Source organism: Capsicum annuum, chromosome 11 (genome assembly GCF_002878395.1).
Source record: "Capsicum annuum cultivar UCD-10X-F1 chromosome 11, UCD10Xv1.1, whole genome shotgun sequence".
Taxonomy (NCBI): Eukaryota; Viridiplantae; Streptophyta; class Magnoliopsida; order Solanales; family Solanaceae; genus Capsicum; species Capsicum annuum.
In genome coordinates, this window is record NC_061121.1 from 223,039,493 (window position 1) to 223,054,122 (window position 14,630).

The 14,630-nt window shown below is 36.3% G+C and overlaps 1 protein-coding gene across 1 annotated transcript; it reads left to right on the top strand.

Moving 5' to 3' along the window:
* Positions 1–1,240: 1,240 nt before the first annotated feature.
* Positions 1,241–14,282, top strand: LOC107848197 (THO complex subunit 7A). The gene is made up of 3 exons (XM_016692901.2): positions 1,241–1,423; positions 4,647–5,259; positions 13,392–14,282. The coding sequence occupies exons 2-3, from the start codon at positions 4,666–4,668 to the stop codon at positions 13,521–13,523; spliced, it is 726 nt and encodes a 241-aa protein (XP_016548387.1). The 5' UTR covers positions 1,241–1,423; positions 4,647–4,665; the 3' UTR covers positions 13,524–14,282.
* The last annotated feature ends 348 nt before the right edge of the window (positions 14,283–14,630 follow it).

The window sequence follows — 14,630 nt, forward strand, 5'->3', positions numbered from 1 at the left end:
AGAAAATTTTAAATTCGGTATTGTTTACTGTTTCCGACTTCAAGGTTGTCGAAAATTTTGAAATTGGTATTGCTCATTGTTTTCGAATTTAAGATCATCGAAAATTCAAAAATTGATATTGTTCATTGTTTCCCACTTCAAGGTTGTCGAAAAATTCAAATTCAATGTTGTTTATTATTTTCGACTTCAAGATCGTTGGAAATTTCAAATCCGATATTGTCCATTATTTCCCACTTCAAGGTCATCGAAAAATTATTTGCATAAAAGTAGCTATAAAAGTTTGAAAAGGAAAAGAAATGAAAAGTAATGGTGGAAAAAACAACGGTGAAAAATGATGAAAAGTGATAAAATGGAGAAGAAAGTAAATAAAAATTAATTTTAAACAAAAAAACACGTGTAAAAATGCGATTGACGCATGTATTACACCGCCTCCTCCAAAACTGGGTATAGCATTTCGGGGGTGTAATAATTCTACTTTAAAATAGTTCAGGGGTCATAGAACACTCCCCCCCCCCCCCCCAAGTATAAGTGTGTAGTTGGAATTTGGGGTATGTGCATCTAGATTATATAATCAATGGATACGTTTTTTGAGCGAATGACATGATGAAAAATTTGTGTAGATCCAAATTACATATAAAGACATACGAATGAATATATGTCACGATTGACATATAAGGAGACCTCTTAACTAAATCATTCAGAGAAATATTCAGTTGACATAATTTGTTGTATTTGAAGACTAAGTGTCATTTTTCATGAGCTCTGCACTATGTAGATTCATGAACTGAGGGAGGGGTATATTTGTTTCTGTTTGCACAAATGCAGATCCATTTTTCATTAGTTATGTACTGATAAATATCTGATGACTTATCTCGTTGGAAAAAATTGACTAAAATTGAGGAAGCGTATTTATTTGTGTCTTTTTTGTGGTTCGAATAAAATTGAACGGGTTAAATTAGGAATGTTTTATTTTTTAAAAATGAGACATTTAATATTGATTTGAGTTTTTCTATTAAACAAAGAGTATATGTGAAATATTTCAAATGAGGATAAATTTATTTCAAAGTATGGCATCAAAGTTAAATTTTGCTTCAAAGTATTATAAAAAGTATATTTTGTTAATTTTTTAAAATAGAGAGGTAAATTTGATCCGAGGATAAATTTACATTTAAGATAGATATATTTAGTTAATTTTTCAGATTAAAGGGTAAATTTAAACTTTTAGACCCGCAACCCCCCGCCCCCACAAAAAAAATAAAGGTACGCAACACAAATAGTAAATACCACCACTTTCTATACATTAGTGAAATTTTGAAACAATTCTGTGAAAAGCGCGACCCGCACAGAGTAAACAACGGAGCTTTCGCCGCCGTACAACGACGGCATTAGACGGCGGCGACACTTGTTCCGGCATCTTGTTCTGGTATCTATTACTCTCTCTCTTTCTTCTTTTGATTGACTAAGTCACTTGGTATCTGGTACGTGCTGCTGGTGGGAAGCGCCGTTAAATTAGTCGAGGTACCAAGCGGGTTGAAGTTGGAGTTTAGAGTTGTATTTGGTCATGAATATTAACTTGTTTTCATTTTTCCAAATACAATTTCAAATTGTATTTGGAATTGTTATGGACAAACAGTATAATTTTTACTAAAGTAAAATAACTTTCGAAAAAAAATAAAAAATTCTCACGGCCAAATGCCTTTTAAAAAAAATAGGAAATTATGCACTTCTTTTGTAATCAATTTTTCTCATATTGTCTAATTCAAGAATTTTCTCATTGGAGATTATTATTCGAATTTGTTTCCAAAGTACTATCCATTTAAGGCTTGGTGCATAACTCTATTCGCAGGGGCGGAGCCACCTTTAGTCCAGGGGTTCAACCCCCCTTCGACGAAAAATTATACTATTTATACATGGTTAAAATTATCTTTTATGTATATATAATTGACGTTGAACTTCCTTCGGCTAGTTTGTATGTTTACTTCTAAACTCCTTAGTGAAAATTTCTGTCTCTGCCACTATCTATTTGGTGCTGGTGGAAGCTAGCAGGTAACCCATATAATTAGTAGGTGCCCACAAATTGTCTTGAACACCACAATTACAGAAAAAAAGGTTTTATCTTCTAGTTCTGCTACATATTTGTTGTTCAATGAAATAAGTGAACATATGTGCACAAGTCTTTTTTTTTTCCTTTTTCATTTTTAGTTTGTGTATATTGATATCTTTTGAGGGCTAGCTAGCATCAATTGGAGCATTGAAAGTTATCCTCCACCAGAGATAGATTCAAGATTTTAACTTTATGAGTTCTAGATTTTAGAACACTGATTATTGGTGTTAGTAACTAGGTTTTGAATTATTTTCAGTACATATTTAATGAATTTCTTTGCATATATATCTACATGCTTTGGGTTAAAGCTATTGGGTTGTACCGAACTCATATGTTACTGCACCTTCACCCCTGACCTCCAGCTCCTCCCTTGTTCGTCTAGTCGAGATAGGAAACTGATTAAAGGAGGAAATTAACTCTTACTCCTTTTGTCTCATTTTTTATGTGACATGTTATGAAAGACACACTCATAAAGTAACTTTGACTTGGATATAAGAAAATATAATAAAAAATTTTAAGTCAGTGTGATTAGAGGAGATCAAATAATTGCTCAAAATTGAATTCCTTAGTGAATGTGGATTTGAAAGAAATGAGAGTTGTATAAAATATTATTCCCTTCATTCCTTTTTATGTGACATTGTTTGATTGGGCACAAGGTTTATGAAAGAAAGACTTTTGAAATTTGTAGTCTAAAACTAGGGATAGCAAATGGTTGGATTGGATGATTGAGCTTAAATAGATTAGATTGCAACTCACCCATATATTATAGGACAAATTACATAATACCACACCTTAACTTACCATTATTACCTAAAATCCCAACCCCTTAAATAATTACAAAAATCATTTTTTTTTACTTTATCTCTCCAAAACTCTGGACACATCACAACTTTCCCCCTTTCTCGCGTAATGGACCGCTTATCTCTGCTAGAATAAAGAGCATTTATCATGTGACTTTTCCCAACTCACCGAATTTGAATTGAAGCTGTGTTCTCCACTTCATCAACGTACAAGCTTCAACTTCTACTTACAATATCCATTTAATTTTCTTTTATAATTTTTTTGGAGGTTAGTTTCTTTTCATAGTTTTTTTATGTTTAGTAAATCAAAAATTTCAGCTAATATATGATCGATTTACTGATCTTACATCAATTTAAGTCTATTAATGGAGTCAGGACCACCATTTGGTATTGAAATTATTCAAAAATCATAAAACTTCAACGCCAGATGTAGTTGGATTTATTTCTGGTAATATGAATGATAATGATGTTCGTGAAAATAGATCAAAACATCGCAATGACCCTGCTATGATGAAGAAGTTACGGGAAGTTAAAGGTAGAAGTAGCAAAAAGCCAGATGTTTCAGCTTAAAAAAGAAAAGGAAAAGTAGATACATCACGCGATCCTCTATCAAAGGTACAAATGCTTTTGTATCATACTGATTAATGTGATAAATGTGTTAAAGATGCATAAGATTAGTGTATCTGTAATACATTAATCAGAATGATAATAGCATTTGTACCTTTGGTAGAGGGTCGCGTGATGTATCCGCCTTTTCTTTTCTTTTTTGAAGCTGCAACATCTAGCTTTTTGGTACTTCTACCTGCAACTTCCGGTAACTTCTTCATCATAGCAGGGTCGTTGCGATGTTTCGATCTATTTCACGAAAATCATTATCATCCATATCAAAATGACCCGGAACAAATCCAACTTCATCTGGCGTTGGGAGTTTTATCATCTAATTGAGTAATTTCAATACTAAATGATGGTCCTGTCTCCACTAATAGACTTAAATTGATGTAAGAACAGTAAAATCGATCATATATTGGCTGAAATTTCCGATCTACTAAACTTAAACAAACTAACCTCCAAAAAAATTGAAGAAAGTTAAATGGCGATTGTAAGTAGAAGTTGAAGCTTGTATGTTGATAAAGTAGTGAGAACACGACTGTAATTCAAATTCGGTGAGTTGAGAAAAACCGCCAGATTCTAGCTGAGATATGTGGTCCATTACGCAAGAAAGGGGAAAGCAACGTTATGGAGAGATAAAGTAAAAAAAGGTTTTTGTAATTATTTTAAGGGGTTGGCATTTTAGGTAAATATCAGTAAGTTAAGGTGTGGTATTCTGTAATTTGTCCTTTAAAATATGTGTAATCCAATTATTTAAATGGACTCCTTTCACTTATATGGGCTGAAATTGTCACCCCTATCTAAAACATACCATGGATATTTATGGGATTATAAATCATCTCATTAAGGTAAACTTGAAATTTTAAAGTTAAATTATTTTTAAATATAGTAATGTGTCATTCTTTTTGTGATAGACTAAAAAGGAAAGTGTGACAAAGGGAGTATTACTTGTAAAATAATGTCAAACCTCTTACAGTATCATTGCTTGTGATTCCTTAGTATCCTGATTACACTTGAAAAAGAAACAGCTGTCTGGTCATTTAACCTCTTTCAGAGGTGACTAGGGAAGCTAAAGTCTCTGCCCATGATCCTTTATATATCAAATGCTGATCTGTAAGAGATGTTTATTTCAGGATAGAAGAATCAAAATAAATGTCGATAAAAGGTGGAAAATTTGCTGGAAAGGGGGAGACTGTGGCATCACATTATGCATTTGGCCCTCTTGAAGACGATATCATTATTAAGCATAGACTTCTGACTCGAACAACCACTACCAGAGGTGAACCACCACTGAAGAAACTTCAGAAGAAGTTCACTACTTTCGCGTTGGAGATAGAGAAGGAAGCTGATAACTACAATGATTGTGAAAGACTTGCCAAAGCATTCTTGCAAGAACTAAATACTTTTGAGATTCCTCTTCTAAAGAGCAAAGCAGTCATAGATGCGAACGTTAGAGAAAAGGAGAATTTTAATGACCTGAAAGGTGAAATCAACCAGCAAATTGTACAGGCTCAGGCTGACATAGAAGATCTTAAGAGGCAACTCAAAGAAAGCAAGGTTGAAAGGAAGCACAAAGAGGAGGCTGAGGCTATCAGGAAGTTGATTGCTATGCAGCCTCCAAGATCAGAAACGCAGAAGGTTATAACAGAGCTTGAGAAAGAGATAGCTATGTTGGAAGCAGAGAATACTGCTAGTTCGAGGACATTGGACCTTCGTAAAAAGCAGTTTGCCCTTTTATTGCATGTGGTATGTATCTTGCTGCAAATCTACCTTTTGTTAATGCTTTGGTTTCCTCAAGAAGATCAGCTTGTACTGCATTGATTACTGTTGGTAATTTTAAGTTGGCAAGTGTACCATATGCATCAGAAATGACTGACCTATCTTGCTAAGTAACAGACTAACAGGTTAAATTGTTACAGAATATCATTCGCTTGGCAGGGGAGGGTATTGAAGAAAAATTGAACTAAACCGACATAAAAGCCGACATGTATTTTGATTTGGCTAGAAAAAATCGATAATATTTGATGTGGCTTGGTACTAGACCAAAAAAAGCCAAACTGACTTATATATACTATTCTATAAAATTGCATCATATGTGTAAATGCATACACAAATATTCCTTTCTATAGATATGGATAGAAAAATATATCTTTTTTCATAGAAAACTATCATGGGTCTGCTTTTCAACAAACCATAATTTTCTATGAATAAAATGGAACTTCATTCTTGTTCATTGGATCTCAAGTTTGAGGAGTGTGATGTTCTGCTTATAGCCCATTTTCTTAAGTAGAAAAATAGCCCAGTATATTAGGCCCATACTAAAGAATCAAACCAAACCTAATGAATTATGGCCCGGTATTCAGTCTATACAATCAAAATACCAAAGTGAAGTTCTTAAAAGTTGAACCAAGAACCGAACATGCACCTATACCACAAACCACTACAACAAATACTCTACACAAAGATGTACAGATAAACGTTTATCTTTACTAAAATACACTGGTTTAAGGGGATCTTATGCCTTTTCCCCTAGAATTATTTTAGTGCTCTGTGCTTCTACCTCAAGTAGGGGTGGTCATACAATGGAAAAAAATGACCAAAGCAAACTTTTCTTGATTTTTGTTTTTTTGGTTCACTTTTTGGTTTCATGGGTTTGGTTTTTGGTTTGACCGCAACCCGAAGTTTTTCAAAAGGTTAAGCTTCTGCCCCTTCTAGACTCCTTAGCTCATTCAGTTAACGTAGCATTAGCCCTTAGCCTAATTGGTTCTTAATCTGAAGAAGCACAAGTCTGATACTTCCTTAATTCCTTTTCCTTTTTTTGCAGTAGTTCCACAACATAAATCCAACTTCCAAACTAATATATCTCTTGTTTATGTTGGTCTCCATTTTTCTAACTTCGTCTTAAAGTTTAATTTGTGGATTCGTTTCATGTTCTTAGCCAATATCTGCTATGATAGATTGTGCTATTTTTCTTAAATCAAAACCTGGTGGTTTTGCAAAAAATATCCCAAATAAATAAGTCACTTTTTAGTCCAGAAGGAAGCCCAATCCGTCAAGAATATCAAGAATGACCTGTGAAATATCTTGGCACGCTTGGTGTATGTAGACCCCTCAAAGAGGTCTCCCTTGGCCGTGTATCCCACTCTCTTAAACGATTGATTGCCTCCCTTGTCATTCATTCTTTTAGTCAACAAATAATGTTGACGTGACTACATGAAAGTGTTAATTATAATGTACCATTAGTCCATTACCATCAATAATACAATATTCTTCTTGGTTGAATTTTATACCAAAAGATACCTATAGAATTTGGAGCTAACATTCCAAGATTGCATGAAATTAGGAGATCGTTCATATCAACGGTCAAGGGTTCTCTAACAATAGAAGAATTTGTAACTAGATCTTCTTGACACGTTTGATTTGCACGGCAACGAGTTGTTGCGATATCTGTAACATGAAAAGGATCATTTTGTTAGGGTCTATCATGATGATTTTTTGGGGCTGGAATGCAATCAACCCAAAGAAGAGAGGGAATGCATTCCTTTTTTTGATAAGCACATCAACCGAAGTAGTACCCTGCAAAAATTTGTCGAGTGGTACGAAATAATGGTTCGGAAAATACAACCTTGAAAAAAAATGGAGCTTAAGTCCGTATATGTCAATGTAGTAAGCAAAACTGGTCAACCAGCAAATAGGAAGGGTTTAAACTTCGACCATTTCTTTTTTAGCTTTGCATGAACTCCTTATGAGCTTGGCGGTTGAGTTTGTGCAACCAATTGACGGGGCCAACACCCATACCCGATAGGGAGTTTGTCTATAGTATTAGAGACATTAAATTCGGAAGAACATAAGTGGCAATTCATCTATGTAAAAGGTCGTATACACCCTCGCTACACCTGATGGTCCAAAACTTGATTGTGTTTGCAAATTGTTTCAATCAATGGGGATTATGCCGCCACATGATGACATTTTTGCATTTGCATAACGTGGAAGAAATTCCACAGAGGTGCATTTTGCATAGATGGCTCAGGGTTGTGTACTGTCCTCACATGAAAAACTTTTTCACCAAAGGTTACCCACAAATGGGAAATGAATTCAAAAGGTACAATGCATTACTTTTTTCCTTTGCTGAAATCGCCGTTAATCACCATGGGTCATGAACCAACTCAATACGTACTATAACAACTCTATGACCTGAAGACCGCCCTCTTAAAGTGGGATGACACCGATCCTTGCACAGGAGTTCTGTAACAATTCAATGCAATGGAAAATGCAAATGCTGATGATACAGTGGTGGCTGATCCATACTTGTTGGGCTGCGCACTAAGAGTCATCTCCGTCCTTATGCATATAGGGATTTATGTGGACCCTTGACTGTCTGGGGAGGTACAATAGTGCGAATTTCCCCAGGAGGCACGGGGGTGCAAAGTCCTTGAGGAGGCATGATGTTACGATCTTCGGCGAAGGATCGAGTCACAGGACGATGAACATAAAAGTTCGACTCAATTGATGTCGACTTTCCCTTGCCTTTGTTTGAATTCCGAGATCGACCTATTTTGTAGATAAATTGAACTCGTCAAAGGGAGGCTGAAACCGTAGAAGTTCAATAGAAGAGAGAACTTCAATCTCTTCAGCTCGTTAAAGGAGGCTGAAACCTTAGAGTTCAATGAAAGAGAGAACTCCAACCTCTTGGTTTTGACTGAAACTATTCATACATATTATTCCCCGCATCTCCTTTTAAATAGGAGTCGTATTACATCAATAGAAAGCCTAATTCTTATGAAACTAGGAAACATAAAACCCTATTCTAGAATAATTAATAGAACTACTTAAATATAAATATATAATAAATAAAACTATTTAAACTATAAATAAATAATAACCATATTCCACGCATCCATAACATTACTCCCCTCACGTTGAAAGAGCTTGTCCTCAAGCATGAATTTCAGTGCAGTCATCTAGAACTTCTGGAATAGTGTTCACTGAATCATCCAATTCCAGCCAGAAAAGTCGCTTGCATTGGTGAGTTGTTGAATATAGTTCGTCACAATTATAGCATAACCCCTTGACTCTTCTCTCTGCCATTTCTGCACGAGTTAATCGCTTGACAAAAGGGGTTTGATTGCTGGTTTGGGTATTAGCTGAGGTAAATGAGGCAACTAAACTTGTACCAGATTTTGTTGAATTTGTTGTCCTGCCCAAACTTGTCCGAGACTGCTGACATGTCTTTTCGCCAAAATTACTTAACTTCCGCAGTTGGTGTTTTTGTTCTAAAGCCCTGGATACACTCATGGCCGCCGATTAGTCAGGTGGTTTGAGCAACTGCACGTCCTTGAATCATCTAACGCCGCCATTAATATACCCGCATGCAAGTGTTTTGGATTAAGCTCATCAGCCCTAGCCAACTTCTCTTGAAATTGACGTTGATAAATTTCAACTATACTAGTTTGCCGAAGCATGACTAATTCACCCTCTGGGTTGCTACTTTCAGGAGGTCCAAATCGTTGGAAACAAAATAAGATGAAGGTGGATACCGCTCATCAAGAGCTTGGTTAAGTGTCCAAGACCGTATCCTTGCTTGTTGGATCTAAATCTGAACTCAATGATTGCAATTCAAGATAATTTTTCTGAAATTCTTCCCAACTCATTGGGCCCTTTGCTCGTTTAAGTTGATAGTACTATAATTATGGTTCTCCTAACATGTGAAATTTGACGACTCCAACCTTTTCTGCTTCCGTTGTATGTTGATTTTCAAAAAATTGTTCACAACGATGTGCCTAAATTAATGGGTCGTCGGTGTCGTCATAAGTAGGAAAATCCATTTTTGCATACGTTGGTACTGTTGAATGTGAATTACCTTTTGATGGATGATTCTGGTCGGCTAGTTGAATAGGTAGTGTAGCAGCATTTGTTGATTTTCCAGTTGTTAGGGCACTACTCGACTCAGTTCCCTGCGTTGCTGATTTGGTGGAGCCAATTCCCATGCCAGAAAATTGTTCTTGGATGATTTGGACAATTTTTTCATCGAGGCGTTGTTCCATCGCTGCAAGTTTAGAATCCATTAGGGTTTCTATAGTCGCGCGTTCTTCTTGGAATCTGGAATTAATCTCATAGTCCATTGTGTTAGGCTTTAATACCAAATTGTTATGATCTTTGGCGAAGGATCGAGTCACAGGACGATGAACATAAAAGTCCGACTCAATTGATATCGACTTTCCCTTGCCTTTGTTTGAATTTCGAGATTGACCTATTTTGTAGATAAGTTCAGCTCGTCAAATAGAGGCTGAAACCTTAGAGTTCAATAAAAGAGAGAACTCCGATGTCTTCAGCTCGTTAAAGGGAGGTTGAAACCTTAGAGTTCAACAATCTCTTGTTTTTGACTGAAACTATTCATACGTATTATTCCCCATATCTCCCTTTAAATAAGAGTCTTATTACATCAATAGAAAGCCTAATCCTTATGAAACTAGGAAACATAAAACCCTATTCTAGAATAATCAATAGAACTACTTAAATATAAATATATAATAAATAAAACTACTTAAAATATAAATAAATAATAACCATATTCCACGCATCCATAACAAACGACAGGGCAAAACGCTTGAGAAGGCTCGACAAGGTAGAGCGACGAACGAGTCACAATAGGGGTAAGAGGGGTACATGGAAGAGGAGGAAGGGGCAGTGGCGACCATCATGTTAGGATGACATACGTGTATAGTGATCACATCATATTGAATTGGCCAAACCCATCGATGGCCCCTTAAACTTGGCACGAACTTTCACTTAGGCACCTCAAGTGGACATTGTTCGTTTTTGGCACCTCAAGTAGCCATAAAGTGTCACTTTGACACCTTTCGACATCATGATGTGTGTATCTCACTCGCTGCCAACGTGGACAAAACGACCAATTAATTTGTTCCAACTCATTTAAATTGCCACATCATTATTTATATTCACAATTAATTTTTTTTGAAAAAAAACAAAAGGCCAAAACACATGATTATTAATAATTATCCAACTTATTAATATATATACACGCAATTAAATTAAAGGAACCAATTAATTACTGACACGTGGCATTTTAAAAATAATTATAAAATTATTTAATTTTATAGCACAACCCAACCCCCATCCCACCACCCCCAAACTCCAAAGTCATCTCCTCCACCCCCACCCCTCCCCCAGCAACCCCCACCCCAAGTCATCTTCTCTACATGGAAGCCCCCGCCCCGTCCCGTCATCTTCTCCATTTGCCCTCCTCCACCCCCACTCCCTAAACTCCAAAGTCATCTTCTCCATTCCCCCCAACCGCCAACCAAGCCAACAACCGCACCTCCGCTAAGACAACACCAGAGCTCCGTCAGCACTAATTCACTTCGGAGCCATTTTTGCCAACAACAAATTCACTTCTCAACAAATTCAAAACATCTAGCACAAATTCACCAAGCCAACAATAGCAAACACCGTTGTTCCATCAACGAAAACCATTTTTGCCATTTTCTCAACATATGGACCATTTTTGTCACTTTTTCAAAAACACCATGATAGTCTCATCAAATCCCAACGTATGGACCTTTTTGCCATTTTCTCGAAAACCAGACAAGAAAATGAAGGTATATAGATGTGTTACGAAAAGAAAAAAAAATGGTGGAAAATTAATGGCTGAAAGAGAGAAGAAGAAAGAGAAGAAGAAATCTACAATCTGCACCAACTTGCATTCTTCCAAAGTATTAAAAATCAATTGTATTAAGAAAAAAAAATGGTGGAAAACTAATGAATGGGGGTGGAGGAGACGATTTTGGGGTGGGGTGGGCTGAGGAAGATGATATGGGGTGGGGTGGGGTGGTTAGGAAGATGATATAAGGGTAGGGTGGGGTTATTAATTCTTTTTTTAATTTGAATTAATTATATAAAAATTATTTTTATAAAAATGTCAAATGGCCTTTTATAATTGGCTCATTTATATGTTATATACCCTAAAACGCGCCTAAAAGCGAGTGTAGTACACTCTCTTTGTTGAATTAGCAAAAGGTGTCAAAGTGGCATACTTTATGGCTACTTGAGGTGCCAAAAGTGAACAACGTCCACTTGAGGTGCCTAAGTGAAAGTTCGTGCCAAGTTTAAGAGGCCACCGATGGGTTTGGCCTATTGAATTTATTGTAACAACGAGTTTCGATTTAATGGCTTGTCTTTTAATACCCTTTATTTTAGGATATTTCAAGAAATCAGCAAACAACGCATCTTCATTTCCATTGTTGTCTTTTAGAGAAAGCTAATAAACGAGAATGTGGTTGGTAAGGAAATTAATGAAAAGGCACTGGGATATGGATCTTCTTCTCAAGAATGCAAAAGAGCTAGACAATAAATGAGAATGCGTTTGGTAAGAAATTTAAGGAAGAAACACTAGGATATGGCTGAGACTGCAAAATATATCTGGAAAATGTTGAATTCAACCAAGAAGACTATTTTATTGTTGATGGCAGTGGACTATTGTACATTATAATTAAGACACTTTTCATGTAATAATGTCAAAATTAATTGTTGACTGAAAGTATGAATGACAATGGGGTAAATTGACCGTTTAGGAGAGTGGGAACATGGTCAAGGGAGACCTCTTTGAGGGGTCTATATACACCAAGGGTGCCGAAGACATTTCACAGGCCATTCTTGACACTTTTTGGTTTCTAATATTGAAGTCGAAAAACCGAATAGAACTTTTGCAAAACCGAAAACCAACCCCTAATCCCAAGAGTTGCTGAAGTATCTATACAAATGAAATACTTTAGGTTCTAGTGCACAGATTCAGACGAAGGGAAACTGATTGATTTTCTTTCCTAGAGTGTCAAAATGTGTACAATCTAAGAGACTTAAGACGCTAGTTTCCTCCAGCATGTTCAAGTGTATTTTTTTTCTTTAATTTTCCTGGGTTTTGGTCTCAAAGTGGTTAAACAAAAGTTGCTTTAGTTGAGAAATTTCTTTGACATAAACAAGCAGACTAGCACACATGGCTAGTATTAGTGTCAGAGAGTGAGGAAGGATGGGTTGAGTTGTCATGCAGACGTGCCATCTGATATGAACTTCGGCAATTCCGCTTGTTCATGAATCAAACCTTGGCGAGCTTGATCTACGCATGGTGACCAAAAGTGAGGACTTTGGCAATAGGATACGCTCCGATATGGCTATTCACATGTTACAACTTTCACATCAAAATCTAGCCATAGCTATAGTAATAAATCTTTTTTTTTTGGATAACCGTGGTGTCTGGGTCAGGTTGCATGTACCTCGACTAATTCCACGGGATATCTACTACCTCCCAACTAGTAACAGGTATCAGGTAACTCTGGTAACTTTGTCCACCAAGGCTAGAACAGATGGAAAGAAATCACCAAGTGTTGTCTCTGTTGGGAATTGAATCTGAGACCTCATGGTGCTCAACCCAACTTCATTGAACCACTAGGCCACACCATTGGGTGAAGTAACAGTAATAAATCAAATTTAACTGAAACCTAATCAACATATCATGTAATATCCTCAACAAATCTCTTCATTTTAAGTTATTTTATTTATCTAATTGGTGTTTGTTTTATAGTTATATCTTGGATTACATATATTCTTGCTGTTTATAATTGCACTTTTCTATGCTAATTTATGCATTTTTGTTGCGGTTAATGATTTAGTAGATCTTAGGATTTTATTACAGTTTTCGTCTTTTACACCCACTGGTATGAGTTGAATATGATCCCATGTTGTAAATACTCTGTTTAGGTACATAGAACTTAAGAAGTGCTTCATCTGCATTAGAGAAAACCTTAATTGGCGAAAGTTGCCCATATATTTTGCCGAATGTTCAAATCTTTTCCTTTTCGTTTCAGGTTGATGAATTGCAGAACACAATAGAGGAAGAGCAGAGTTTGGTAGAAGAGGTGAGGAATGTAGTCGATGATCATAACAAGAGTGGAGTAGGGGGTTCTACTGTGGGTCCTGAAGCAATGGCTGTGGATTAGGGGATTCTACTGTGGGTCCTGAAGCAATGGCTGTGGATTAGCAAGTGAAACCTTAGTTCTTGTATGCTAGGTTTACTCTTACGTACATGTTTCATACTGGCCTGCCACTTTTACTGCAGAATTCAATTAGCTGTCTGTACTATTTGAAAGTGAGATGAGGATCGAGGGTCTTGCTGTATATATGATGTTTCTGCAAGCTGTAAGAAAGCTTGTAGTGCTGCTTGATTTTAAGGTGGAACATTGGTATTCAGGTCTTGGGAGTGCTGCCAGGTTTTACCAGGTAAACGTTTTTACTGCGACGGGCAGGTCTTGCATCTCAGCATTCATTTGAAAATTCTAAGCAAGCAATGCAAAAATACTATCAGGTTGCACATCTGGTGTTACCGGAGAAACATCTGCTTCATCAACAGTCATCTATTGTGCTATCCTGGATATCTTTGGATTGTCAAGGAAGCTTAATTTCTTTTAAGATTGCTCTGGGTCCATTGGAGACTTCTGGCTACCAGAGCTCAATCCTATGATGCGTAACATTATGTAAAATGGGTTTGATCATATTATCGCGTAGGACTTTACTTTTTGTATTAGGGTTTGGCGTTGTGTTCAAAACAAGGGTTATTGGGGAAGTTTGAGTAGCTACTTATGTATTCGGTCTTTAAATCCATCTTTGGTTATGCCATGCATGGTTATGAAATGAACTCCAGGGCGTAAAGTTTGACGCCTTTTATAGTTTGAAACATCCTCGAATCCTTGAAGATTCTATGATGGCTGTCTATATAACTGTGTCTTTGGATTGCCATGATTAGGCTGTCTATGGAACTATGTTTTAATATTCAATGATGGCTGTCTATATAACTGTGTTTTATATTGCATTCTCATTCATAAAAATCAAAGAATCAGAGAAAAGAAGTTAAGAGAGTCAAAACTTATATTATAGGTTGGCCTCATCCAACTTTGAAAATAATGCACATATAGACAGCCTTACTTCGTTCGTTCCTACTGTGTCGTGGACAATCGATGTTGATGTGACACACAAATTCTAAATGATGTCTAGATGATTATTTTGTTAGTGAGAGTTTTCTATGGACACATCTGATGATGCCTTTTTTC